The sequence below is a fragment of the Heptranchias perlo genome, chromosome 8, assembly GCF_035084215.1.
Source record: "Heptranchias perlo isolate sHepPer1 chromosome 8, sHepPer1.hap1, whole genome shotgun sequence".
NCBI classification, from domain to species: Eukaryota; Metazoa; Chordata; class Chondrichthyes; order Hexanchiformes; family Hexanchidae; genus Heptranchias; species Heptranchias perlo.
The window spans coordinates 72,532,051-72,558,829 of NC_090332.1; the positions used below are offsets into that span (position 1 = coordinate 72,532,051).

Genomic DNA, 26,779 nt, shown 5'->3' on the forward strand with positions numbered 1-26,779 from the left:
GAAGTGCTTTCGGACGTCTTATTACGTTAAAGGAGCTATATAAATGGGAGTAGTTGTTGTTGTTGTTGTTGTTGTTGTTGAATTAAGCAAAGTGTGAACAACCTTTTGAAGACCAGAAACTTTCTTTGTCATTTGTTCCCAGGATCAGTGCAATGGTGAGATAGCCTGCAGCTCTTCATTGGAGGATGTCCCTCAGCTCCAAAAACAACCAACTTTCTCTGCAGGAACCTCCAAAGCTGCATCTTGGAATGGAGCAGTTCTGCTTTGTTCCTTGGCTCCAATCATTTCCTCCCCCTCAGTAGAAAGACAGCTTCAAGAGTGACTGGCAAACGTTTAGGAGTCGCTTGCAATGGAAACCCACCCCTTGACCCTGGTGCTCTCCCAGGCGCTATGCAGTGTGTGCTGGCATCGTCACCATATTATGTACGTAAGCTGATCGCACATTACAGTGCGAAGTCAGCCCACAGCACAGCCCTCAGCCTAGGAGAAGTGGTCCTGCCAACACTGTATCCCTGCACCCGCACTACATTGTCAATTCCATTATCTCCTGTTGTATCCTGATCAAATAATCAGAATATTCTAGTTAATGTTATGTTGTTTTATTTGTTTAAAGAAAAAATATTAGGCCTATCCAATTGGATGTTTTATTGTAAACTAAACAGAACCTGCATAATGTGGATTTTTTGCAAGAAAACTAAATTTCTACTGTAATATTTTTAGTTGTACAAAAACACTTGGTGGTGATTAAAAGAAAACATCATTCAGAAACGTGATTCCATGACAATGTTCCAGAAATTGGTCCCATCCAGATAGGGATTACATATCCAGTTTCAACTTTAGCCCTGGTGCAGCTCGGTAATGAAATGTGCCTATCCATTCATAGTCATCTGCATCTATGAACTTGCCTTCCCCTTCCAATCTGCAAAGGAACAGATGATGAAAGAGTATACCATCAAAACAACATTTATATATTCTTTCATATAATTTTCAAATTCAAAACATATTACCTGAGTAGGATTGAAAGGCTCGTGTTGAGCATAAACACCGGCATAGACCTGTTGGGCTTAAAAGCTTGGCTGTATACGAGGTCTGAAAGGAATCAGTATTACAACAGCCACTTATGTGTGTATGTGTGTGTTCACTAAAACTGAAAAAATCTAATATGTGAACTACATAGAAGAAACTTGTTGAAGTATTAGATCACTGAAAAAATTGTATTGCATTAAATATTAAGATACACTGACATAGGGAACTTAAGGAAATATTGCAAGTATCTCCTTTGGTTGACCAGCTGGTGAAGACAGTGAGTAGCTGAGCCACATAAACCAGATGGGTTCTAGGTTCAATCCCTGCCCTGTGCTGACAGTGTTGATGGGATTGTGCTACAATTTGCCTCGACGCCTCTGGATTAGAGATAGGGGGAAATCAGCAGGGTCCCCACTTGGTGGGTTCTAACTAGCAAACCCTGCTGGGAGAGCATGTGCAGGGATAGAAACGGGGTTAGTTGTCATGGCTCCCTCAGTTAAATAGCCTACCAACACTTGCTCTCTGGGCTCGCACATGATGAATGGGCCACTTGTGTGAGGTACCAGAGAGCACACTGTGACCATGGAACTATATCCGAGGCAAGGGGTCAATGGCTTCAGGAAAGGAGGCATGGCGGGGAGAAAATATTGCAAACAAAAATTTTGAGGGTAAAATTAATTTATTGTTGCATTGTTGTCGCCACCTAAAGGCCCTAAATCATAGGAATTTGTTGATTGCAAATATGGGATTATGGGTACAGTAGTATAGTGGTTATGTTATTGGTACTAGTAATCCAGTGGCCCGGGCTAATAATCCACAGAACGCAAGTTCAAATCATGGCAGTTTGAGAATTGGAATTCGATTTTTAAAAATCTGGAAGTAAAAAGCTGGTATCAGTAAAAGTGACTATGAAGCTGTCGATTGTCGTAAAAACCTGGTTCGCTAATGTCCTTTAAGGAAGGAAACCGGCCGTCCTTACCTGGTCCAGCCTAAATGTGACTCCAGTCCCACACCAACGTGGTTGACTCTTAACTGCCCTCTGAAGTGGCCTAGCAAGCCACTTGGTTGTATCAAAACCGGCAACTCGGGATGGGCAATAAATGCTGGCCTTGCCAGCAATGCCCACATCCTGAGAATTAATAATTTTTTAAAAATGAATAAGATAAGGTGTTTGCACCTCATAGGCCAGTCTCTATAATATGATCAAACATGGGGGCAGTAAATAGAGTCCACTGTATTTTTAAACAATAAATAATGACCATTTTAGACACTCTGATTAGCTGTATCTTGTAAGCATCTTGCCCACTGTTAGGTTGTGAGTAGAGAGCACAGAGCTGTGAATTAACTACTCATGTTGGTTGTAATGGAATAGGTACCATCTAGGTTTGCCAACCCTCCAGGATTGTCCTTGAGTCTCCAGGAATTGAAGATTAATTTCCAGGACAACCCAGGAGAAAAATCATTGGGACATCAAAAAATAAATCATTTTCTTTCAATACTTTTGTTTATCAGTTATAAAAATATGAAAAGAAAAGGCTGTTTGACTGACAGTCAAAAATCATCCAATCGGGTAACGAAGAGTCTGTTTGTTTTCCAATTGGCGTGGGAAAGCGTGGCATCAGGAGAATCGACATGTTGGACGAGGCACCCTAGGTACATCTGCGTAATCCCATTCACACAAATTTTCCCCTCAAACTAAATACAGCCCAGATTATATACGAATGTTTGGAGTCACTCACTTGTTCTCATTGAAACTTCCAATATATTTTACACCATTGGGCCATGTGTAGGTCCCTGTACCATGGAACATGTTGTCTTTAAACTCTCCTTCATATATTGCACCTGAAGGATGCTCCAGTTTTCCAGTGCCATTCATCTTTGAGAAAGAAACACAAAACTCCCGTGATGGTAATATACTGTATTAAGTATTGTATTACAAAATTATTATTGAATTTCTCACTCTAGGAACATAGGAACAAGAGGAGGCCATTCAGCCCCTCGAGCCTGTTCCACCATTCAATTAGATCATGGCTGATCTGTATTTAACTCCATCTACCCGCCTTGGTTCCGTAACCCTTAATACCTTTGCCTAACAAAAATCTATCAATCACAGTTTTGAAATTTTCAATCGGCCTAGCCTCATCAGCTTTTTGGGGGAGAGATTTCCACTACCCTTTGTGTGAAGAGGTGCTTCTTGACATCACCCCTTAACCGTCTAGCTCAATTTTAAGGTTATACCCCTTGTTCTGGACTCCCCCACCAGAGGAAATAGTTCGTCTCTATCTACCCTATCAACTCCTTAATCATCTTAAACACTCTGAACATAGAGGGTATCTCAAATGTCACAAACAGAAAAAAAGATGAATTGTATAGATCAGAAAATAAATGAACTAAATTACAAAACAAATGGGCCTTTTAATACAAATCTGTGAATTAACTGAACCCTCTGCTATACTAGCTCTCACATCATAAACCTGTTATAAAAGTGGAGCGTGCATTTCTGATAACTGACTGGTGATCTGGTGATTCCAGTATGATTTATCGACTGATAAATATTATACAACGTGTGCTTCTTGCTGTGTTCAATTCTTAATCCTTTCACCATATTAATAAGAGCTTTGGATGATACCAAATCAAACATGTTTGGGCAATTATGAAGAGGAATCAGTACAGTAGTTAAAAGATTAATTTGCAGAGATTCATGATCTCAATTCCAAATATTGCAGGTGGTTTACTTAAAGGGGAGCTCGGGTCTCAGGGAATTCAAGTTAATCCTCCATTTTATAGAGAAAAGTTATGTTGTCTCAAAATTCTATTCAAATTTTCAAAAATAAATGTTGATTTTCTTATCTTTTGAGGAAAAACATAAAGCCCGGCTTCTCATTCTACTAACTGCTCCATGTCATCGCTGGCAGTGAGTGCCCCAGAGAAGCTCCTCTGTAAACAGTGTGAGCTGCTATTTCAGATGGGCCCAAGTACCACTCTGAACCATGCTAAATGGGATAGATTCAAAACAGATCTAGCAGCTCAAAACTGAGCATCCCTGAGGCGCTGTGGGCCATCAGCAGCAGCAGAATTGTATTCCAGCACAATCTGTAACCTCATGGCCTGGCATATTCCTCACTCTACCATTACCAACAAGCCAGGGTATCAATCCTGGTTCAAGAGAAGTGTAGAAGAGCATGCCAGGAGCAGCACCAGGTTTACCTAAAAATGAGGTGCCAACCTGGTGAAGCTACAACACAGGACTACATGCATGCTAAACAGCGGAAGCAACGTGCTACAGAGCTAAGCGATTCCACAACCAACGGATCAGATCAAAGCTCTGCAGTCCTGCCACATCCAGTCATGAATGGTGGTGGACAATTAAACAACTAATGGGAGGAGGAGGCTCTGTGAATACCCCCATCCTCAATAATGGCAGAATCCAGCACGTGAGTGCAAAAGACAAGGCTGAAACATTTGCAACCATTTTCAGCCAGAAGTGCTAAGTGGATGATCCAAATCAGCCTCCTCCCAATATCCCCAACATCACAGAAGTCAGTATTCAGCCAATTCGATTCACTCCATGTGGTATCAAGAAATGGCTGAGTGCACTGGGTACAACAAAGGCTATGGGCCCTGACAACATCCCGGCTGCAGTGCTAAAGACTTGTGCTCCAGAACTAGCTGCGCCTCTATGCAAACTGTTCCAGTACAGCTACAACACTGGCATCTAGCTGACAATGTGGAAAATTGCCCAGGTATGTCCTGTATACAAAAAGAAGGACAAATCCAATCCGGCCAATTACTGCCCCATCAGTCTATTCTCAATCATCAGCAAAGTGATGGAAGGTGTCATCAACAGTGCTATTAAGCAGCACTTACTCACCAATAACCTGTTCACCGATGCTCAGTTTGGGTTCTGCCAGGACCACTTGGCTCCAGACCTGATTACAGCCTTGGTCCAAACATGGACAAAAGAGCTGAATTCCAGAGGTGAGGTGAGAGTAACTGCCCTTGACATCAAGGCAGCATTTGACTGAATGTGGCACCAAGGAGCCCTAGTAAAATTGAAATCAAAGAGAATCAGGGGGAAAACTCTCCAGTGGCTGGAGTCATACCTAGCACAAAGGAAGATGGTAGTGGTTGTTGGAGGCCAATCATCTCAGACCCAGGACATTGCTGCAGGAGTTCCTCAGGGCAGTGTCCCAGGCTCAACCATCTTCAGCTGCTTCATCAATGACCATCCTTCCATCATAAAGTCGGAAATGGGGATGTTCGCTGATGATTGCACAGTGCTCAGTTCCATTCACAACCCCTCAGATAATGAAGCAGTCCGCGCCCGCATGCAGCAAGACCTGGACAACATCCAGGCTTGGGCTGATAAGTGGCAAGTAACATTCGCGCCAGACAAATGACAGACAATAACCATCTCCAACAAGAGAGAGTCTAACCACCTCCTCTTGACATTCAATGGCGTTACCATCGCTGAATCCCCCACCAACAACATCCTGGGGGTCACCATTGACCAGAAACTTAACTGGACCAGCCACATAAATATTGTGGCTACAACAGCAGGTCAGAGGCTGGGTATTCAGTGGCAAGTGACTCACCTCCTGACTCCCCAAAGCCTTTCCACCATCTACAAGGCACAAGTCAGGAGTGTGATGGAATACTCTCCACTTGTCTGGATGGGCAACTCGCCAAGGCTTCTTCGACAGCACCTCCCAAACCCGCGACCTCTACCACCTAGAAGAACAAGGGAATCAGGCACATGGGAACAACACCATCTGCACGTTCCCCTCCAAGTCACACATCATCCCCACTTGGAAATATATCGCCGTTCCTTCATCGTCGCTGGGTCAAAATCCTGGAACTCCCTACCTAACAGCACTGTGGGAGAACCTTCACCACATGGATTGCAGCGGTTCTAGAAGGCGGCTCGCTACCATCTTCTCAAGGGCAATTAGGGATGGGCAATAAATGCTGGCCTTGCCAGCAACGCCCACATCCCATGAACGAATAAAAAAAAACTCCAGGAAAATTAACTCTGGCTGGGACACACAACTCCAGATTAGCTCTTAGGCCTGTCCAAGATCACAGTCCTGTTTACGGTGGAGCTTACTCCATGATGCAAGGGAATGCTCTCTACATTGGAACCAGACTGGAAGGAAGACCCGACCTTGCTCTCTGCCCGGCAGCTAAGAAGACCAACTTTTTTTTTTAGAAAATTCAGATTTCACTTTCTCCCATTGTTGTACACAAACTTGAGCCAGAAAATTTTAAAATGAGCTGTTGGCTTCTGAGAGTCCCACTTAGAGGTGTATTTATTTAATGTTTGTTCCCCAAAAAGCTATAAATAACAAGTTGCTAAAATGTAAATTCTAAAAACTTTTTATTTTCATCAGAAGGAACTTCCGGAGGCATGCCTGGCTGTTGTCTTATGTTCTTCAATACAGGTTGCAGAAACTTTTGCGTAAGACGGATGTTCCCTGGTGTGAATGCATTAACTGGCTTTAATTGACAATTTCTTTACTGTACTTGTGGAATTGCCACAGTTTGGAAATATAATAGGGAGCGGGCATGATGTGTTTTACATAATGTAATGGTGCGTTTTACATAATTTAATGGTGCGTTTTGTATAATTTTTTTAAAATACACTGATATTCACTTTCAGAATTACAGTGGCCTCCAAAATGTCGATAAATGCATCAAATCAGGTGTCAAAAATCAAAATGTTCAAAAGGCCAACACAGAAAACGATTCTCATGCCTTTAGCACGTACATCCCCTTTTTAAATCATCCCTGCTGCTAACTGTGATTTTGTGGACTGCAGAGACTTGAGCACAAAATCTAAGCTGACACTCCAGTGCAGTACTGAGGGAGTGCTGCACTGTCGGAGGTGCTGTCTTTTGGATGAGACGTTAAACCGAGGCCCCATGGGCCTTCTCAGCTGGACGTAAAAGATCCTACGGCACTATTTCGAAGAAGAGCAGGGGAGTTCTCCCCAGTGTCCTGGTCAACATTTATCCCTCAACCAACATCACTAAAACAGATGTTAAAATGGTCACTCCGTTGTGCGCTAAGTGGCTGCCGCATTTCCTACATTACAACAGTGACTATACTTCAAAAATACTTCACTGGCTGTAAAGCGCCTTGGGACGTCCTGAGGTCATGAAAGGCGCGATATAAATGCAAGTTCTTTGTTATTGGAAAGTTGTGAAGCATGCAACACACTTCCATAATTTGCGCGACGGTGCAGGGCACATACTGCAAGGCACCCTCAGACTTATCCAGACACTAGAACCTTCCTTTGAGTAACCCAATTGCTTGCTCAATTCTTATCCTAGTCTTCATCTGTGCTTCACTCTAGCATTCCTCTGCAACACTGGTGGTCCTACGAATAGGCGCCATGAGCTATGGGAGTTGCAGGTGTCCCTCATCACTCAGCAGCCATCCCACTGCTTGTCCCTGTGTTGAAATAACACTGAGATACTGGACCAATGAGGTATAAAGGCATTATGGCGGCTCCCAGTATATCATCAACTTACAAGAAACTGTGCCTATTGTCACAAATGACCTGCAGATGTAGGAATGGAAGCCTTTGTGGTAGATATAAAATAGGTTTACATTTGGGCCGTGTAATGCCAGATGAGTGCAGTCAATAGTCCCCACAACCCTGGGGGATCCAGCAGGTCTGAAAAATGTGATGGTCCTCTTAGCCATCTCCGTCTGGGAGTACTGGCAAAGAGGGCACCGGTGACTTGCCTTATAGAGGAGTCCACAGCAAATTGGCTGATCTGGCAAAAGTCCTCTGGCTCCCCGGAATGAGCTTGTGGCATAAAAGTTGAGAGCTGTGGTAATTTTTTCTGCCGCTGTGAGAACTGTCTGTGTTGCGGCCTTTGGTTGCAGATCCAGTTCCAGCAACCTTCAAAGCTTTGTGGCTGAAGTGCAGCCTCCTGAGACAGAGCTCCTGGGAAAGGTCTTGGAAAGTGCGCCTGGGTATATATATCCTGCTGGATGGGGTAGAGCTAGGATCGTTTAGCTCTCTTCCAGTGCTGGATGATGTGGAGATGCCAGTGATGGACTGGGGTGGACAAATGTAAGGAATCTTACAACACCAGGTTATAGTCCGACAGTTTTATTTGAAAATCACAAGCTTTCGGAGGCTTTCTCCTTCGTCAGGTGAGTGTGGGATTCCATGAAGGTTACTGCATATATAGTCAGAGAACAATGCCTGGTGATTACAGATAATCTTTCCAACTGCCCGTTGTCAAGGCAATCAGACAGAGAGACATTACATACAGGACTACTGAATATACAAACGGTCAGAACCCAAAGACACTGAGAGAGAGAGAGAGAAACATCCGAAAGGAAGAGAAAGAGAGAGAATGAACAGTTGTATTAAAAACAGATAACTCTTTTTCACTGGTGGGGTTACATGTAGCGTGACATGAACCCGAGATCCCGGTTGAAGCCGTCCTCATGGGTGCGGAACTTGGCTATCAATTTCTGCTCGACGATTTTGCGTTGTCGTGTGTCTCGAAGGCCGCCTTGGAGAACGCTTACCCGAAGATCGGTGGCTGAATGTCCTTGACTGCTGAAGTGTTCCCCGACTGGGAGGGAACCCTCCTGTCTGGCGATTGTTGTATGGTGTCCGTTCATCCGTTGTCGCAGTGTCTGCATGGTCTCGCCGATGTACCATGCTCCGGGGCATCCTTTCCTGCAACGTATGAGGTAGACAACGTTGGCCGAGTGACAGGAGTATGAACCATGTACCTGGTGGGGGGTGTCCTCTCGTGTGATGGTGGTATCTGTGTCGATGATCTGGCATGTCTTGCAGAGGTTGCCGTGGCAGGGTTGTGTGGTGTCGTGGAAGCTGTTCTCCTGAAAGCTGGGTAATTTGCTGCAAACGATGGTCTGTTTGAGGTTGGGTGGCTGTTTGACGGCGAGTAGTGGAGGTGTGGGGATGGCCTTAGCGAGGTGTTCGTCGTCATCGATGACATGTTGAAGGCTGCGGAGAACATGGCGTAGTTTCTCCGCTCCGGGGAAGTACTGGTCGACAAAGGGTACTCTGTTGGTTGCGTCCCGTGTTTGTCTTCTGAGGAGGTCTATGCGATTTTTTGCTGTGGCCCGTCGGAACTGTCGATCGACGAGTCGAGCGTCATATCCCGTTCTTACGAGGGTGTCTTTCAGCGTCTGTAGGTGTCCATCGCGTTCCTCCTCGTCTGAGCAGATCCTGTGTATTCGCAGGGCCTGTCCATAGGGGATGGCCTTTTTGACGTAGTTAGGATGGAAGCTGGAAAAGTGGAGCATCGTGAGGTTGCCCGTGGGGTTGCGGTAGAGTGAGGTGCTGAGGTGATCGTCTTTGATGGAGATTCGTGTGTCCAAGAAAGAAACCGATTCTGAGGAGTAGTCCATGGTGAGTTTGATGGTGGGATATAACCTGTTGATCTTATCATGTAGTCTCTTCAGTGATTCTTCACCGTGGGTCCACAGGAAGAAAATGTCGTCGATGTATCTGGTAAATAGCGTTGGTTGGAGGTCCTGTGGAGTGAAGAAGTCGTGCTCGAACTTGTGCATGAAAATGTTGGCGTATTGGGGTGCGAGTTTGGTCCCCATGGCTGTTCCGTGTGTTTGGGTAAAGAACTGGTTATCGAAGGTGAAGACATTGTGATCCAGGATGAAGCGGATGAGTTGTAGGATGGCGTCTGGAGACAGTTCCAACGGGCCACAGCGAAAAATCGCATAGACCTCCTCAGAAGACAAACACGGGACGCAACCAACAGAGTACCCTTCGTTGTCCAGTACTTCCCCGGAGCGGAGAAACTACGCCATGTTCTCCGCAGCCTTCAACATGTCATCGATGACGACGAACACCTCGCTAAGGCCATCCCCACACCTCCACTACTCGCCTTCAAACAGCCACCCAACCTCAAACAGACCATCGTTCGCAGCAAATTACCCAGCTTTCAGGAGAACAGCGTCCACGACACCACACAACCCTGCCACGGCAACCTCTGCAAGACATGCCAGATCATCGACACAGATACCACCATCACACGAGAGGACACCCCCCACCAGGTACATGTTTCATACTCCTGTCACTCGGCCAACGTTGTCTACCTCATACGTTGCAGGAAAGGATGCCCCGGAGCATGGTACATTGGCGAGACCATGCAGACACAGCGACAACGGATGAATGGACACCACACAACAATCGCCAGACAGGAGGGTTCCCTCCCAGTCGGGGAACACTTCAGCAGTCAAGGACATTCAGCCACTGATCTTCGGGTAAGCGTTCTCCAAGGCGGCCTTCGAGACACACGACAACGCAAAATCGTCAAGCAGAAATTGATAGCCAAGTTCCGCACCCATGAGGACGGCCTCAACCGGGATCTTGGGTTCATGTCACGCTACACGTAACCCCACCAGTGAAAAAGAGTTATCTGTTTTTAATACAACTGTTCATTCTCTCTCTTTCTCTTCCTTTCGGATGTTTCTCTCTCTCTCTCTCTCTGTGTCTTTGGGTTCTGACCGTTTGTATATTCAGTAGTCCTGTATGTAATGTCTCTCTGTCTGATTGCCTTGACAACGGGCAGTTGGAAAGATTATCTGTAACCACCAGGCATTGTTCTCTGACTATATATGCAGTAACCTTCATGGAATCCCACACTCACCTGACGAAGGAGAAAGCCTCCGAAAGCTTGTGATTTTCCAGTGCTGGATGGTTAATCTAGCTTCCCTTACAGCCTCCTGGCTCCTCCTCTTCCTCCCACATGTATATATCGTAAAGTGGGATTCCCACTGGGAAGCCTATTGTGCAGCCCTCAAATACTAGCTCAGTAATTCTGTTGGAATACAATACTTTCCAAAGGAATTGCAGAATGTAGGGGAAGGCTTCCTGAGCATTACAGGGCAGTTCCTCAGGGCAGTGTCCTAGTCCCAACCATCTTCAGCTGCTTCATCAATAACTTTCCCTCCATCATAAGGTCAGAAATGGGGATGTTCACTGATGATTGCACAGTGTTCAGTTCCATTCGCAACCCCTCAGATAATGAAGAAGTCCGTGCCTGCATGCAGCAAGAACTGGACAACATCCAGGCTTGGGCAGATAAGTGGCAAGTAACATTCGCGCCAGACAAGTGCCAGGCAATGACCATCTCCAACAAGAGAGCGTCTAACCACCTCCCCTTGACATTCAACGGCATTACCATCACCGAATCCCCCACAATCAGCATCTTGGGTGTCACCATTGACCAGAAACTTAACTGGACCAGTCATATAAATACTGTGGCTACAAGAGCAGGTCAGAGGCTGGGTATTCTGCGGCGAGTGACTCACCTCCTGACTCCCCAAAGCCTTTCCACCATCTACAAGGCACAAGTCAGGAGTGTGATGGAATACTCTCCACTTGCCTGGTTGAATGTAGTTCTAACAACACTCAAGAAGCTCATCTCTATCCAGGACAAAGCAGCCCGCTTGATTGGCACCCCATCCACCACCCTAAACATTCACTCCCTTCACCACTGGTGTACCGTGGCTGCAGTGTGTACCATCTACAGGATGCATTGCAGCAACTCGCTAGGGCTTCTTCGACAGCACCTCCCAAACCCGCAACCTCTACCACCTAGGACAAGGGAAGCAGGCACATAAGAACAATACCACCTGCACGTTCCTCTCCAAGTCACACACCATCCCCACTTGGAAATATATCGTCATTCCTTCACCATCACTGGGTCAAAATCCTGGAACTCCTTACCTAACAGCACTGTGGGAGAACCTTCACCACACGGACTGCAGCAGTTCAAGAAGGCGGCTCACCACCACCTTCTCAAGGGCAATAAATGCTGGCCTTGCCAACGATGCCCACATCCCATGAACGAATAAAAGAAAACATGAAAATAAAAATTTCAGTACCTGCAGCGAGTCCCAAGTTATGGCCAAAAGTCTCCACAAGCAATCTCAGTGTCCCTTTAACCAAAGTACTTTGGCCCTGATGAACAGGCCCCGGCAAACTGCATCTTTTAAACTGGCGCACGTTCTCAAAGGCAAATGGAAAGGTGGAAATAATGGGATTTAGGACAGGTAATATCATCCTGGCCTAACTCTGTCGTTCGCACATGGCTGTCACTGGGAGGGTGGGTGCTCCTTCAGCGAACCCTGAAACTCCATGGAATTTATGCCATGTTGGGGCACTTCAGCAGCGGGAGCCCCAGCATACATCGGCCCTATCAGAAATTCCTGACCCTACAAAGGCGTAGTTGCTGACTTACACTGTCTCCCACCCTCAACTCAATTTCAGGGCCTGACTGTTAACATGCTATTTGACTAGGTGGCGAAGCAATTCTTGACTCATCCACCCTCCAACATACATGCACTTTCCAAATGGGGTCAGAAATCAGGGGCAGGAACTCTGGCAGATTTTTGTTGAGCCTGGGGGTGTTGAGGCCAATGTAAGTGCTCCAACCGTAGGTCTCACTAAGAGCGGCTAATTCATCAACACCAGAGATATAACTCTGGGCCTTCATAGTCTGTAAGTTACTTACCCAATGAATTATCAGAGTAGGTTTCCTGATTTATATTTTTAAAGCTTTTGAAACAAGTGTAAATAATCATGGGATACCGCTATTTTACACACTTCCTATGTCATTCTATTTGGCAGTAATACAATTTTTTTTAAAATTGGGTCTTTGGGAGGCCTATTATAAACTAATTACCAATACGGTTGCAGGTGTGGGCACTTATTGTAAGTTTATTATTACAATACCAAAACAGAAACTTTAAGTGGCTGTCATGATTTGTAGCAAGGTTCCCAGGAAAGTAGAGCCCTTTACAGTTTCCTTTGTTTGTTGGAGCCAACAAATTTGGCTAATTCTTCCAATGATACAGGGAAAAAAAAGGACACGTCACGGTTTCAAACAGGATGAAAAACAACCCAAAACAATAAAGAACTAATGTATTTTTGTAGAACAGATTGCTGGTACGCTTAATTTGGAGCAGATTGTTGGGGTAATATCTTTTTGAACTTATATTCATATCACCAGTCTTGCTGTCCAAAGAACAGTAAATCCTTCCTTTATGTCATGTGTTTTTTGCCCCTAATTCCTATGATCTGGGGCACGGACACCCAACATGGCAGGTCTCTGTTAAAGTAAAAAAGATTGACATTTTTACAAAAGGTTGTCATATTTTTAATCAATTGGTTTGAATAGACAAATGGAGTTGTTGGAAGAACAGTATTCATCTAGAAATGCCCTTCCCCTTTAAGGAAATCTATTTAAGAAAAATCTCTTTTTCAAAATATTTTTGCAAATATTTCAATAATCAGTAGCAAGCATCGTGACATTATTATATAACAGCTAACAGTCTCACCTTTCCAATTCATGTTTGCTACTATTTATTTTTCAAACATTGACTCTGGGTTGTTTAAACGCATCAATTACCTTGTCATTTTTCCATTGTCCTGTGTAGATTATGTTGTTCGGTGTTGTATGAGTTCCAAATCCATTTCTTTCCAGCCCACCATCTTCAGATCTTGTGCATTCCCCATCTATAAAATTCATGTAGAGCATAGCTGATGTGGACTGCGTTACATGGCTGGAATGAATTAAGTAGCTCAGATAATATTATGAACTTTGAGAGTGACACTTGGGCACTTGTAATATCAACTGAATCCTGAGGTGGTTCAGCTAGTTAAGGTGATGAGTAGTTGAACCACAGAGACATGGGGCTCAATTTTAAAACCAAGCTGAGAAGGGGGCAGGGGGGGCAAATTGAGGGTGGGAAACCCATTAGTACGAGTTTCCCAGCCGTCCTTACGATTTTGACGTAAGGACGTCTTTTATTTTTTTTGTCGATTTCCTGTCCGGCTGACTGGCCTGAGTGACAGGTTGGTCTCAGGTAAGTCTGCAGGTAAGTCTTTATTTGTATGGATGGGGGGGGGGCAGGGGGCATGGGTAGGCATGGGGCCATGGGTGGGCATAGGTTGGCATTGGTGGGCATAGGTTGGCATGTGTGGGCATAGGTTGGCACAGAGGGCGTGAGTCATGGGGGGAGGGATCGGGGGTCAGTCACGGGGAGGATGTCGGGATCGGGGGACATCGTGGGGATCCGCGATTGTTGAGGGGGAGAATCGGGGGTCGGGGATGGGAGGATAGGGGTTGGGGGTGGGAGGATCAGAGTGGGGGGGAGAATCGGGGTTGGGGGTCTGAGGATCGGAATGGGGTGGAAGGATTGGGGTCGGGGAGGAGTATCGGGGTCGGAAATCAGGGGTCCACGATCGGGGGTCGGGTGTCCGTGATCCTTGGGGGGTCGGTGCAGGTAGGCTTGTTGGGCTTGGGGGAAGCACTCCTGCTCCACCGAGCCCACAATCTTCAGACATTGGCAGACAATGTGATAATGGTTTATAACTACCAGTTTCCTAATATATAACAGCCTAATTGTTTTAGCATGTAACAGCATCTGGAAATTACATTTTTCTCCAGCAACATACCGCATTAATTAGCCATCACTGTATCTTTATTGTCATTGATTTCTAAATAAAAGGCCCTTTTTCCTCAGAATGACTATCTTCTGTCTTCCATTTTGAAACATGGTGCAGGAGAACAGTCTCCATTTTAACACGATCTATTTTTAAGCTACACAAAAATTATAAACAGAAATTCCTACTTTTTCACACTCTGCACAGACCGTGGGCTCAATTTTCAAAGTGAAAAATGGGTAGGTTGGGGGTGGGGGGGCATTGAAAATTGCCACCATTGCAGACTTGCTCCCAACCCGCCTCCAACCCAGTTTCCGGTTTCAACCGGGGCAGAAAGAGGGGCAGGTGACCAACCCACTCCCAGGAGGCGGGTTGGGCCTTAAAATCTTTCTGGGAGGCTTCGGGCCTCCATTTTTCTGGACTTCATGATTTCAACCTGGGGGGCCGGGATTCCAAGGCCTTCTGTTTTACGCCTCGTGAAAAGAGGTGAGAAGGCCCGAGACTAAAAGGTAGGTGCAGGTAGGCTTGTTGGGCTTGGGGGAAGCACTCCTGCTCCACCGAGCCCACAATCTTCAGACATTGGCAGACAATGTGATAATAGTTTATATTTTGCTTCCTTGACTATTTCAAAGAGGTTCCATGGAATAAACATTTCAATTGAGGCTTCTATTTTTTAAAAAATTCCATCAAAAGTTATCCAGGCTGTGTGTTTAGAGAGGGTTCACATCTCATGTACTCTACTTTTAATATCTCATCCCAAAAGATTATTTATTGACCGGCTGATTCATTCCAAGAAACTGTTGTGTTCCAAGAGACTGCAAAAAGGTTTGTTTTCTGAGAGAGGCATGTTGTTTCCAGTTCTCTCAATTTGTATTGTGCTGTTTAGTATCTTGCTATATCTTTTTCCTTTGATGCATCATTTCACTTGTAAATATATGTTAAACAGTGGTTTAGCTTGTGTGCAATTTTGTAGTGACGTGGTATTTTCTGCCATCTGAGCTTACTCGGGAACATCCTATGTATTCTCCGGTCAGCAACTTGCCATGATTTATGGTTCATTGTTATACCTGGACTACACTAATCAAAATATGGCGGAGAATAAACTCACAAGTTTCAATTCACTGGAGACTTGGTCTACTTATAGAAACTATAGTCTAGTTGTTTATTTGAATGAAGGCATTGGGAAAAGATTGAAACTATAGCAATTAATGAGTTGACTTCAACTGCAGCAATGGTAGGGGTGCTACAATTGGCCTTGGCACCCCTACACTAGATGGGGGAAAGAATCAGCAAGGATTCCTGCAACTGGCTGTGGTCATGCCCTGGAGTGGCAAACGTGCTGATCCTCCTTTCACCCACTGCCTGAAGTAGCAGCTCCACATCTGCATCCCTGAAGCGGGCTGATCTGACTGCCGCCAATCGACAGGTTCAGCAGGGAAGATTTCCATACTCAGTAAAATATTTTTCAGTCAAGTCAGTATGGCTGCTGCAGCCCTTTAACAGCTGTAGCAGTGCAGAAAATTCAGGTTCCCATTGTACAAGCTTCCGGTGGGAGGCTCACTCCAGAATGGGAGCTTGCTATGAGTGATTCAGAATGACCCAGAAGATCTAGCAGACAGCTTTATGCAGCATTAAATCTGTTGGACATTTTTCTAGCTAAACAAAGCAACATTGGAAAATCAACTCAACAGAGGCTGAAATTCCTCTGGATTCATTTTAGTGCTCTTGTTAACGTGTTTGTGTCAAGTCCCTGTGTGCACTGATTTAACAAAGTCATTAAACCTTTCAAAATAAATGGCTAGATGACTTTATTAAAATAGTGCAGACAGAATTTAGGCAGGAATGCATTAACTAGGCTCACACAGGAATTTTCACGCAAATGTGTTATCCCAAAAACTACTCAGTTAAAATGGTGCATGTAGAACTTTTATGCAAATATGTTGACTGCCCCCAGCCCTGTTATATGGCAGAAAAACAAGGCAAGTGTATGCATTCAATCCCCATGCACGATACACTTATCAATAAAGCAGTAAACTCACAATGGGCTACATACAGGCTCATGTCCTGTGCAGCCAAATGTCTACATCATATTACATAATCTTGAGCCAGTGCATCTACTAAAATTAATATTTGCATAGATTCATTTTGACTTATTGAGGGGAGTTTTAACCCCCTTGTCTGGCAGAAACCGGGCGGAGAAGGGTGGGGGGAGTTAGAATGGAGCGGAGGGTTACCCGCTGGTCTCCCACCCCTATCATGCCGACTGCAATTTTAAATTGTAGGCGCCAAGGACACCCACCCTAAGGTGGTGGGGTCCTTGTTTAAATAGGCAAATTGCAATATTAACCCCCCAAGGCATGAGCGGGGAAGCCCCTGTGTCTTTCCTGCAAGGCCAAACCTGCCAGGAACAGGAGTCGGGGCCAGATCAGGCCCAGTAAGTTAGGTATGTTTGAATTTTTTGTATTTTCCTTGTGGGCCAGGAGGAGCAGGAGTGCTCCTCCTGACCCCACAAGGAAGCCTTGGGCCTCCCCTGCCCCAGGCTTTCCTCCCTGGATCATGATCTCCTCTGGACCCCCCCCCCCCCGCCCCCCCACAACCACTTATTTTATGCCTGGGATTGTTCCTTTGAGTCCCCAGCAGAATCCTCCTGCCACCCAAAGTCCCGCTCCCACCAACCTTATCATTCCCGCTGGGTTTGGGCAAGAGTCTGTCCTGCAGAATTGTAATGAATGGCCGGGCCTCTCCACTGCCGCTCCTTGGTGGGCCAGCCATTCGCTTGGCCATGTTTGTAAACTGGAGTTAAAATTGACCCCAATTATTGTGTGTGATAAATTCCTATCATAGAAACATAAAGTCAACTGAGAGGAAAGTCAGGAGGGGTGTATAAGGGGCAGTAGATCTGCTACTGCCCATTTTGTGACCTGCGAGGCTGAATTTTACCCCCATAGAAAATTTACCAGGTTGGGTGGGGGGGACATTTAGCCATTCTTGCCTGTGTTGAATTTAGTCCCCCCTCTCAGGGGCTTCCAAGTGCAATACAAAAAACATCTTATACATCTGTGATCATAACATGGCTGGAATGGTTCTCCTTCCCTTGACCACTATTATTGTTGTTCTAAATACAGCTACTTCATGATAGCAGTTTTCCATTAATGGCAGCTGTGTGAAACTGAAGTCTTAAAAAATGACTGTCGTTCCAGGCAACAACAAGTTTATTTTGCAAATATTTTGTTTTAAATGTTTCTTTGTCTTCAATCATCAGCTAAGTTTTCGTGCCATGTGGTTAACTTGAAGCCAACCTCATGATTTCTATACTTAATCCCTGCCTAGGGAATATTCAAGATAGTGCACAAATACCCGTGGAAAGAGATGAAAGGCAGTTCATGTGAGAGTGGGAGTACTGGTGCTTAAATCAATTATACATATTTTTAAATTATCCTCATGCATGGTATGTACAGAATACACAATGAAGAATAGTGACCTTTCAGTTTAATCCATGAAGGAAGAAGACCTACATAACACAATTATGTCAGTTAATTATGACACAATTGTCAGTCATAAGTTACCTTCCCTACCTAGCTGATGGAGTAGACTGGGTATTCCACTGTTCCCCATTGTGTATCATGTGTTTTTTTTCTAGTAGTGAATGAAGCATGATAAATTGCTTAATTCACTGCTTGTAAAGAAAATGGGATAAATACATTGAACAGTTACAGCTTAATCTCCTGCTCAAATGATTCATATTTGGCACTGAACACATCAAGTGTTAGCTAGAAAGTGTAACTGTACCACTTTTGAAAATTTGTAAATTTCAATGTGAAATAAAATCCTCTGCTAAGTGTTCAGAACCGGGTACAGCTCCAATCTAAAATACTGCATTTTTTTTACCATCAAGGGACTGCTAAGGCTTCCCTCTTGGACAGTTTAGTCTGAGAACAGTGAACTCACCATGGCTTTTTTGCATTCTGCTGGTATACTGTAAAGCTCTTTAAAGGCTATGCTTTGTGTATATGAATGAACGTTTGATTTTCCAATTCAGAGCAAGAAATGTAAATGTAAACATATTAAAAAGTCCTTCAAATAAGAAAGAGGTGCACATTCATACTCTTCTCAGACTTTTGTTGGATTAAAGCATGCTGCCCATTAATTCACCCCTTAAATCTCGTTTAGAATTTGGGAATATTTCTTTCCAAATTTCCACTTGTACCCTTACGGGGCTCCTGTCATAAGAGGTTCAGTTTTCTGCTTCTACAAATGATGAAAGAATATTTTTAATATGTCTGCTACACACAGATTAAAACAATTTTGTGAGTTTTTTCCATACATAAATTCAGGAGAATTTTTGCAACCATTGGTTGTAGCAAAATAACATGGTAGCAACATGGTTGTGGCACAAACAACCATCCAGATTTCAGGAGGTTCAAGCCAGGTCCTAATAATCAGGGGGAGGGCAGGGAGAAATTTCAGCCTGGGCACAAACAACATTTTTGCATAGCACGATAGAATTCTGCTTTACTAAGGTCAACTAATGTTTGGAGCACAACTTGTTTACTTACCATATCTATCTTCATTAGGGAAGATGACATTCACATTTAAAACTTCAGAAATTGCTTAAAGAAAGATAAAGAGAATTGTGTCCTTACTTAGCATTTGTACTTGCATAGCTGTAGAAGTATTAAAAACATTTTTGTTAAAGTCTCCAGATTTTGGTATTACTTTAATAAAAGATGTGGCTACATTATGTTAATCAACCATCCATGTTTAGCACTGATAGTCACCATTTTTCATATAAACAATTTGGGGTGGGTAGGGGTGGATGAGGGGGGAGGGGGGATATTTCCTCTGTCACTGTGTGTGACAAAACCGTAAACCTGTTCTTTATAAACAGATTTACCAGGAATTGAACCTGTGACTTTTGTAGTCTGTATACAGCACATCTACTCACTGGCTAAACTTAACGAGACTTTTGGCGAGAAGAATGTTTTAACTCTACACAGTGGTAGTGCAGTGGAGTATGAACATACAAACAATAACAGACAGTAAAAGACCCTCTGGTCCATCCAGCTTGTCCCACACAATCGTGGTACCTTGTGTATCACAATATATACACTCCCCACCTCAGGCCATGTGGTCTCCTGGAAGAGGTGAAAAACCAGACAAAAACCCTGGCCAATTTGGGGGAAAAAATCTGAGAAATTCCTCTCCGACCCCTTTGGCGATCAAAACTAGTCCAAGAGATGACTCTGGCCCTGAATTCTATGCCTTACATTACCTACCTTTTGTAAGAGGCAATCTCTGCCCCGCCAGAAACAGGTCCAGCTCCCGCTTGTACCCACAGGTTTGTACCCACAGTAAATACACTGTACCATGGAGTGATAAAACATAAGCTTGTGAATTTGCATTCTTCACCATGCTGGGAGAGAGAAGCTCCAAATGGAAATTATGTGCTTCACAAAGTACAAGGTGGGAATGAGGCCATAGAGGGATTTATAAATGAAGACAAATTGGGCTCAATTTTACAATGGTGGCGGGTTGGCAGCGCGGGGGTGGGGGAAGGTGCGCGTGGCAAACCCGCATGAACAAAACTCACCGTTTTTGATGCAATCGCATGTTGATTGATGATGATTAACATCCTCTCCAGGTTTCATGCCCGGCAGCTAGCCTGACTGACAGGCTGGCTGCCGTCAGGAACTGCAACGCGAGGGGGGGGGGGGGTGGGCGAGAAAGAGAGAGAGCGAGACGTCATCCGGCACTGGAACGGAAGACCGGGGAGGACAATGGAAGATCTGACGCTGGACTGGAAGACCGGAGGGGGGGTTGGGAGAGGGGAAGATCGGGGGTGGGAGGGGAAGATGGGGGGAGAGGGGAAGATCGGGGGTGAAGTGGGGACATCGGGGGGGTGAAGAGGGGGACATCGGGGGGCGGTGAAGAGGGGGACATTGGAGTGGGAGACATCAGACATCGGAGCAGGGTGCAAAGGTAGGTTCATTTAGTGTTTTCACTTCCTTCTATGGTTTTTTATTTAATTTATTTAGTTTCTTGTTCTCTAATCCGGCCCTTCACGCCTGGCGTGAATCAGAAACGGTGGGCAAGCCTAGATAAGTTAAAAATCTTTCTAAGTACTTAATCTGTCACAGGTAAAGTGCCTTAAGTACCTCAATGAGGCAATTTAGCTCTTTAACTGTCAGCCTGCCGGCTTTAGTTGCTGGCAGGACTTCAGTTTTCGGGTCGCCCGTGTGCACACAGGTGGGTCCCTGGGAAACTTGGAAGTCAGCGGGTTGGTGTCAGCTTCCAAACCCGAATGGGATTTCCGCAATTCTCAGAGCCCCCAATGCACCTGCAATTGCCTCCTAAAATCACCCCAAAGAATTCTGAATTTGGGGCCAGTGGAGGTTGGCAGGGGTAAAGGTGATGGGTCGGTGGGACTTAGTGCAGGACAGAATGTGAATGGTGAGGTTTTGGACGTGTTGGAACTAGTGCGGGAGGAGCTTGGGAAGTTGGTTATAAGGGTGTTGCAGAAATAAAATTGAGATAACGAAAGCATGAATAAGGGTTTCAGCAATGATGTGGTTGAGATCAGGATGAAGGCAGGCAATGTTATGGAGGTAGAAGCTTGCAGTCTTTGTGATATAGGGCTTGAAGTTCAATTCTGGGTCATAGGAATGTACAGGACTGGAAAAGACCACTGTGGTCCCTCTGGCCAATTGCAGTGTGTCAAACAGGACAGCAAAATCTGGTTCAACCTGACTAAGCAGCTGGCAAAGGGAATAGCATAGGAGCTATGGGCTCGGAGTTTTTAGCAGTAGCCAAATAAGATGGCTTTGCTTTTCCCAATGTTCAACTGGAGAAAGTTGAATCATATTCACAAAGTAGCTAAAACATCTTTGTCTAAATTTATATTGTTGCACTGATCAAGGTGAGGATGTCAGTGCAGGAGAATAGAATACTTTTCTACTTTTGTACCAGAGTCAGTATTGAGCACCCTCAGATCAAGTATAGTACAAGTCAATGTCATTTGGCAGAATGCCTCATCGCCGGAGCTTTCAAATAAGCACCAAGACCTAGAGCTGGAGCTGAGCTGATACTTTCAAATTCATTTCGCATAAGAGAGAGGAGATTCAAACCTAGGTTAAGAGGTGAAACTACAGTATTCTAATCCAGTGTACCACTTATACCCCATATCTAAACACTTTTGAATTCTATAGATATCAAAACAACAATTAACAGCAATTAAATAAATAACTTCAGCTAATTCATCCAACTTTGCCTAAAGTGCTAAAGATTTCTGAGCTGGGATGAACAAATAATTCTCTACATATAAAAAGGTACTAAAACAGATATCAAATAAGAGTAAAAAGGTGTGAAGAAACCTTACTTGCTTTTTCCTTGGACAGAACTCTCTTTTTTGGTTTCACTGTAACAGACACAAACCATGGTAGTTAGTGGCAACTTGAAATACATTCACCAATACCTGGCACAAGAAGTGCAAAACTTCACGCAGTCAATTTTATCTGGTCAAAAACAGTGGACAAGCCTAAAGAGAGCTGTTTACATTGTATGTAGATCATTAACAATCCAATTGTTCTCAATCATTCATTACCATTCATGTTACAATTCTGGAATAAATGGATGGGTGAATGTTTCCTCTTTATACAAGTTCTATATAATGGCCTCATGTTCAGTCTCTGCAATTCACAACATTGAGCAACTATACTTTTAAAAGCATATATTTATAAAGAGACTGAGTTTTACTCCTCTTCCCTCTTCCATGTTCTCACCATGCTATGCGCCATCTCTGACTCTGCAAGTGCAACCTGCTTATGAACCTAGGTCTCTCTTATGGCCAAGTACAAGGAAGTACCCAAAAATTATCTAAGGTTGGCTTCCCTTCAGTTTTTCCTCTCACTTTGAGTGGAAATGCAAAGCTTCTAACACACACAGCTGATAATGATAACTCTATAGGAAGGAAGTACAAACTGGTTTCCAGCGATAATGTGATGCCCCATCTTGGGTTATTGCTATATCCAATACACAATATTTCACAAGCCTTCATCAGGCTTGTTCCTTCCAAGCTGTGGTTGCAATATTCTGTGTACCTATTGGTAGCAACATTTATTGAAGAAATTCCAAGCAAAATATGAAAAAACAAGTATTAGTTGTCATTGTATATCTAGGCAGACCGTATGAGTGGCTTTTTTATAAATGGATAATTTTATATGAACATACGAAATTGATAGGCAGGAAAAGATCAGCAGGCCCATCAAGCTTGCTCCACACCTCATGATTAGACACTTTCTACCCGACCCCCTCCCCCACCGGCCGCAGCCAAGTAATCTCATGGGAGAGGCAAAAAAACAGAAAAAAACCCAGGGTCAATATTTTCCTTATATACTGTGCTTTATAGATATCTCTCCATGACAGTGGAGATCACTGAGACCATATGTGAGAGAATGAATAGATGATTATAGAAAGATTTGTGAGTATAAGGAGATCTGTTTCTTTATGGTGCAAGTACAGGGATGTATTCTTTGGAGTGAATACGAGAGTACATCAGTGATTTTTAATCTTTTTAAAACACAAATGAACAAAAATGTGGAGATTTGGACTTTTCTTCCTTGAAATTACTTTCACTGTAGACAGACAATAGGAGGCGCACTGGATTTCAGTGTATTTTCTTGAAGGAAAGGCACACCATGCACAAGCTTGCTGTTGAATTCAGAAAAAAAAATGAACCTCTTACAAAGTTTCTTGCATAATTCTGTGGATTTTATCTTTACATTGAAACCTTACATCAAAGTTAGTTTTTGCTCACTTTAAAACTCTGCACATGGATAAAAGTTATTTGCAGACTTCTGCTTTGAATTGCTGATATCATCTTGACAGTGCAGCTTTTCTGACTGTGTGGATGAAATAAAACTAGAAAAGAACAGCTGATCCTAGTTGGGCCAGGCTGTAATATCATACAGTACTTAGAATGCTATCTCAGTACCACCTGCAAAGAGCAAGAACATTTAACTTTGGTATTAACATCATAAATTTGAAAAGAAAAATAACAATGATGCTTTAAGCCTTCTTGATGAATTTACAGAACATGGAGCATGAAAGTGATGTTTTTTCACACCCAATGGACTATATTTAGTAAAAAGAAATTTTACAGAAAACTAAAATAAAATTTGCTGAAAATACACAAGTCCATCAGTAGCTGAAAGGGAAAAGATAAGTCAACTGACACCTCGTTGGTTTTGATAAAGGGTCTCTGCCAGAAACTTTAATCTGCCTTTTTCTTCAGAAGCCGATGGCCCTACTGTGTATTTCCAGCATTTTCTGTTTTTATTTCAGATTTTGAGCAGTTGAAGTTTTTTCTTTTACAGTAAATTAACCTGTGTTAGATCATAAACTTATACAATGCATCAATATTTAGATAGCAGAAGTGATTCAATGTTTTCTGTAGGGAACATACTTCCTATCCAAAAACCCTACTTCCTGTTGTCACAGTTTTTGGTCACAGCTTTGAGTCAACGTTTGCGATTCAATGTATTAAATTGAATAGCCACAAATAGACCCTTTAGCCAACAGGTCGTTCTGAATCAAATTTCTCAACTCTCTCCCAGTTCCATCGCCATTTTGTTTTCTGTTTCCAGGTAATTTTTTTCCCCTCTTTTTATATTATTTAAAACATTTTTTTAACTTTATAATTATTTTCAATATTTTCCTCTCCTAGGCCTTCCACTCCCATTTTCCATTCACTAACAGCTCCTCAATGGTCTCTGGATTGTATTTTTTAATCATTCTCCTCGCTGTTCTCCAATCCTTTCTGCCTTCCCCTAGGTACCCACTCCACTCGTGCTTTGCCTAGCTTCTCCTGGTTTCTGTTCACTTTTCCTGGCCACCTGCTACCTCCATTTTGGAACCCCTTGCCGGCTGAATCTCCACACCAACAGCCATCTTTTCTTCTTGGCCTTGTGGCCTCCAATTCCTCCACCTTCTCTTCACCATTTCTTGCCGCCAACTGCTCTGCTTCTTTTCACTCTGGGCAATTTTAAGCCCCACTGCCTGTTCTTCCTTACTGTTTTCCTTTACTTTTTTTCACCCCACTCCCAGCATTGCCATCGTATTTCCCGCCCCCCAATTCTTTTGGGCCCAATCCCAGCCCACGCAGTCCCAAAGGCCTCCAAGCCCTGCTGCCTACCAGGCGCTGCCTCCAGCTCTCTACTCACAAAGCTCTCAGGCTAAAGCAAAACCAAATAAAAATACAGCATTCCTCTAGGTCCATTCTCAGCATTGGCTTCTGCTTCCTTTCCCTTTATCTATCATTCTCCTACCTCCAGCCCCTGCAGTCTCCTGCCTACCCTCTCTTCCCAAGGAAAATATATTCACAGCCCCTTTGAAGTTTATGATTTTCTGTGACTGCATGACATTAGATTAGTTATTTCTACAAGGATCCTGAAGTTAAACAGCTCTCTTGTGAAAAACAGACACAGGACAAGAATGTCCAGTAGACAAGATTTCTGATGCCTGTGGATATTAGAAGGAAGAACTTGAATTTATGCAGACATCCTCACATCCTCAGGATGCGCTCCATGAGGGCGTGCTGTCTGAGGTGCTGTCTTACAGATGAGACATTAAACTGAGGCCCTCTCAGGTGGACGTCAAAGATCCCACTGCACCATTGTGAATGTGAGAGGCGCTATGTAAATGCAAATTCTTTCTTTTTTTTCAAATTGACATGTTCTGTTTTTATTTTGCTTTGAAATCTGGTCATGAATTGTCCATGAATTATGAATTAGACATTTATTTTCCTATTAAAGCCTGAACTGTTCTCATTCAATATCATAACAATCACCTGTCAACTAAACTGTAAATGCCAGGTAATTTGCGTTCAGGTTTTCAGATATTGGTATTTCTATATGCATATGTTCACCAATCTAAACATGTAGCTGCAAATATTATTAGTATGAAGATATAATATGCATTTATACCACGAGTTTAGCATTGGTGCAAGCAGTTTCAGCTTCACACCGATGCTAAACTTGTGCACCTGTCATATGGTTTAATTCAAATCTATTTATTTGTGATTTAAAAGATAAATACTAGATATAGTGTATCTGCATACAGTGTGCTAAGACCTGAAGTAACTCTGAAATGAAGCACATATAGAGTTCCTGGAAGAGTGGGGTCTCACTGGTGTCAATTCGAGCCTTAACTCTGGATTCAGGCTACAGTGTTATAGCCCTTTGTCCACGAATGCACTCACCACTAGCGAGGCTCGGTACTGGGAACCTAACCTTGCAAACTTATCACCAGAGCTGTTTTCCATCAGTGCTGCCATTGCATTGTAAATGCATCCTTAGACGGTGCCTTTGCTCAGAATCTCGCAACTTGAAGATTTTCAAGTCATGTTACCAAAAATATATATTTTAAAACGTTTATTTTTGAAGTAACTCTTCTTCACTAATTTACTTTGACACTGCAGCCGGCCCTGCATCATGCTATTGTCAATGCGCGATTTAGTGGTTAGGGTTGGTAATTACGATTAGAGTTAGTGGTTCGTATCATGGGTTAGGGTTAGTAGATAGTATTAGAGTTAGTGGTTAGGATTACGGGTTAGGAGTGGGTTAATGGCTGGGGTTAAGGTTAGGGGTTAGTGGTCAGGATTAGGGTTAGGGGTTACGATTAGGAGTTAGTGGCTGGGTTAAGGTTAGGGTTTACGATCAGGGGTTAGTGGCTAGAGTTAAAGTTAGGGGCCAAGATTGGTGGTTAGGATTAGGTGTAGGGGTTAGTGGCTAGAGTTAAGGTTAGGATTAGGGTTAGTGGTTAGGGTTAGAACCCGCTATTGACAACACCGTTGTCACTCGATGCGCCCTTTATTTTATTTGTTAAATCATAGCAAAACAAATAAAGCAAAAGCAGCATAGTTCTGTAAAACAGTCACAGGGTAACCTGTGGTCACCGATAGTTCAGTGTACCGACCCCCCTCCCCCCCATTCACCGACTCCCGTTCACAGTAAGGCAGCGGGTGAGGGCGAGCGGGCGGTGACAGGCGGCACTTACCGGGCATTTTCATCAACAAAAAGATTTAAAGAATGAACGGTCAAAGCACGCGGGACCGCGCGCCTCTGTACTTCCGTCCGGCTTTTCTTTATAAACTGGGCGGCTAAAGTGACTTTTATGACAACCAAACCGACCGACGTTTTAACCGAGTGTGGTGAGGAGGCAGGGAGTGGGACGCCGGGTGGTCTCCATGGCAACCAACACCCCCTTGATCCGGAACTTAAAAAATCATTTCCG

At 43.9% G+C, this 26,779-nt stretch overlaps 1 protein-coding gene across 1 annotated transcript; it reads right to left on the minus strand.

The window, feature by feature from the left end:
* Positions 1 to 630: 630 nt before the first annotated feature.
* On the minus strand, positions 631 to 26,736 carry morn2 (MORN repeat containing 2). The gene is made up of 6 exons (XM_067988370.1): positions 26,543 to 26,736; positions 21,867 to 21,905; positions 19,048 to 19,101; positions 13,455 to 13,561; positions 2,766 to 2,902; positions 631 to 919 (listed from the first exon to the last, which is right to left on the minus strand). The coding sequence occupies exons 1-6, from the start codon at positions 26,553 to 26,555 to the stop codon at positions 817 to 819; spliced, it is 453 nt and encodes a 150-aa protein (XP_067844471.1). The 5' UTR covers positions 26,556 to 26,736; the 3' UTR covers positions 631 to 816.
* Between the last annotated feature and the right edge of the window lie 43 nt (positions 26,737 to 26,779).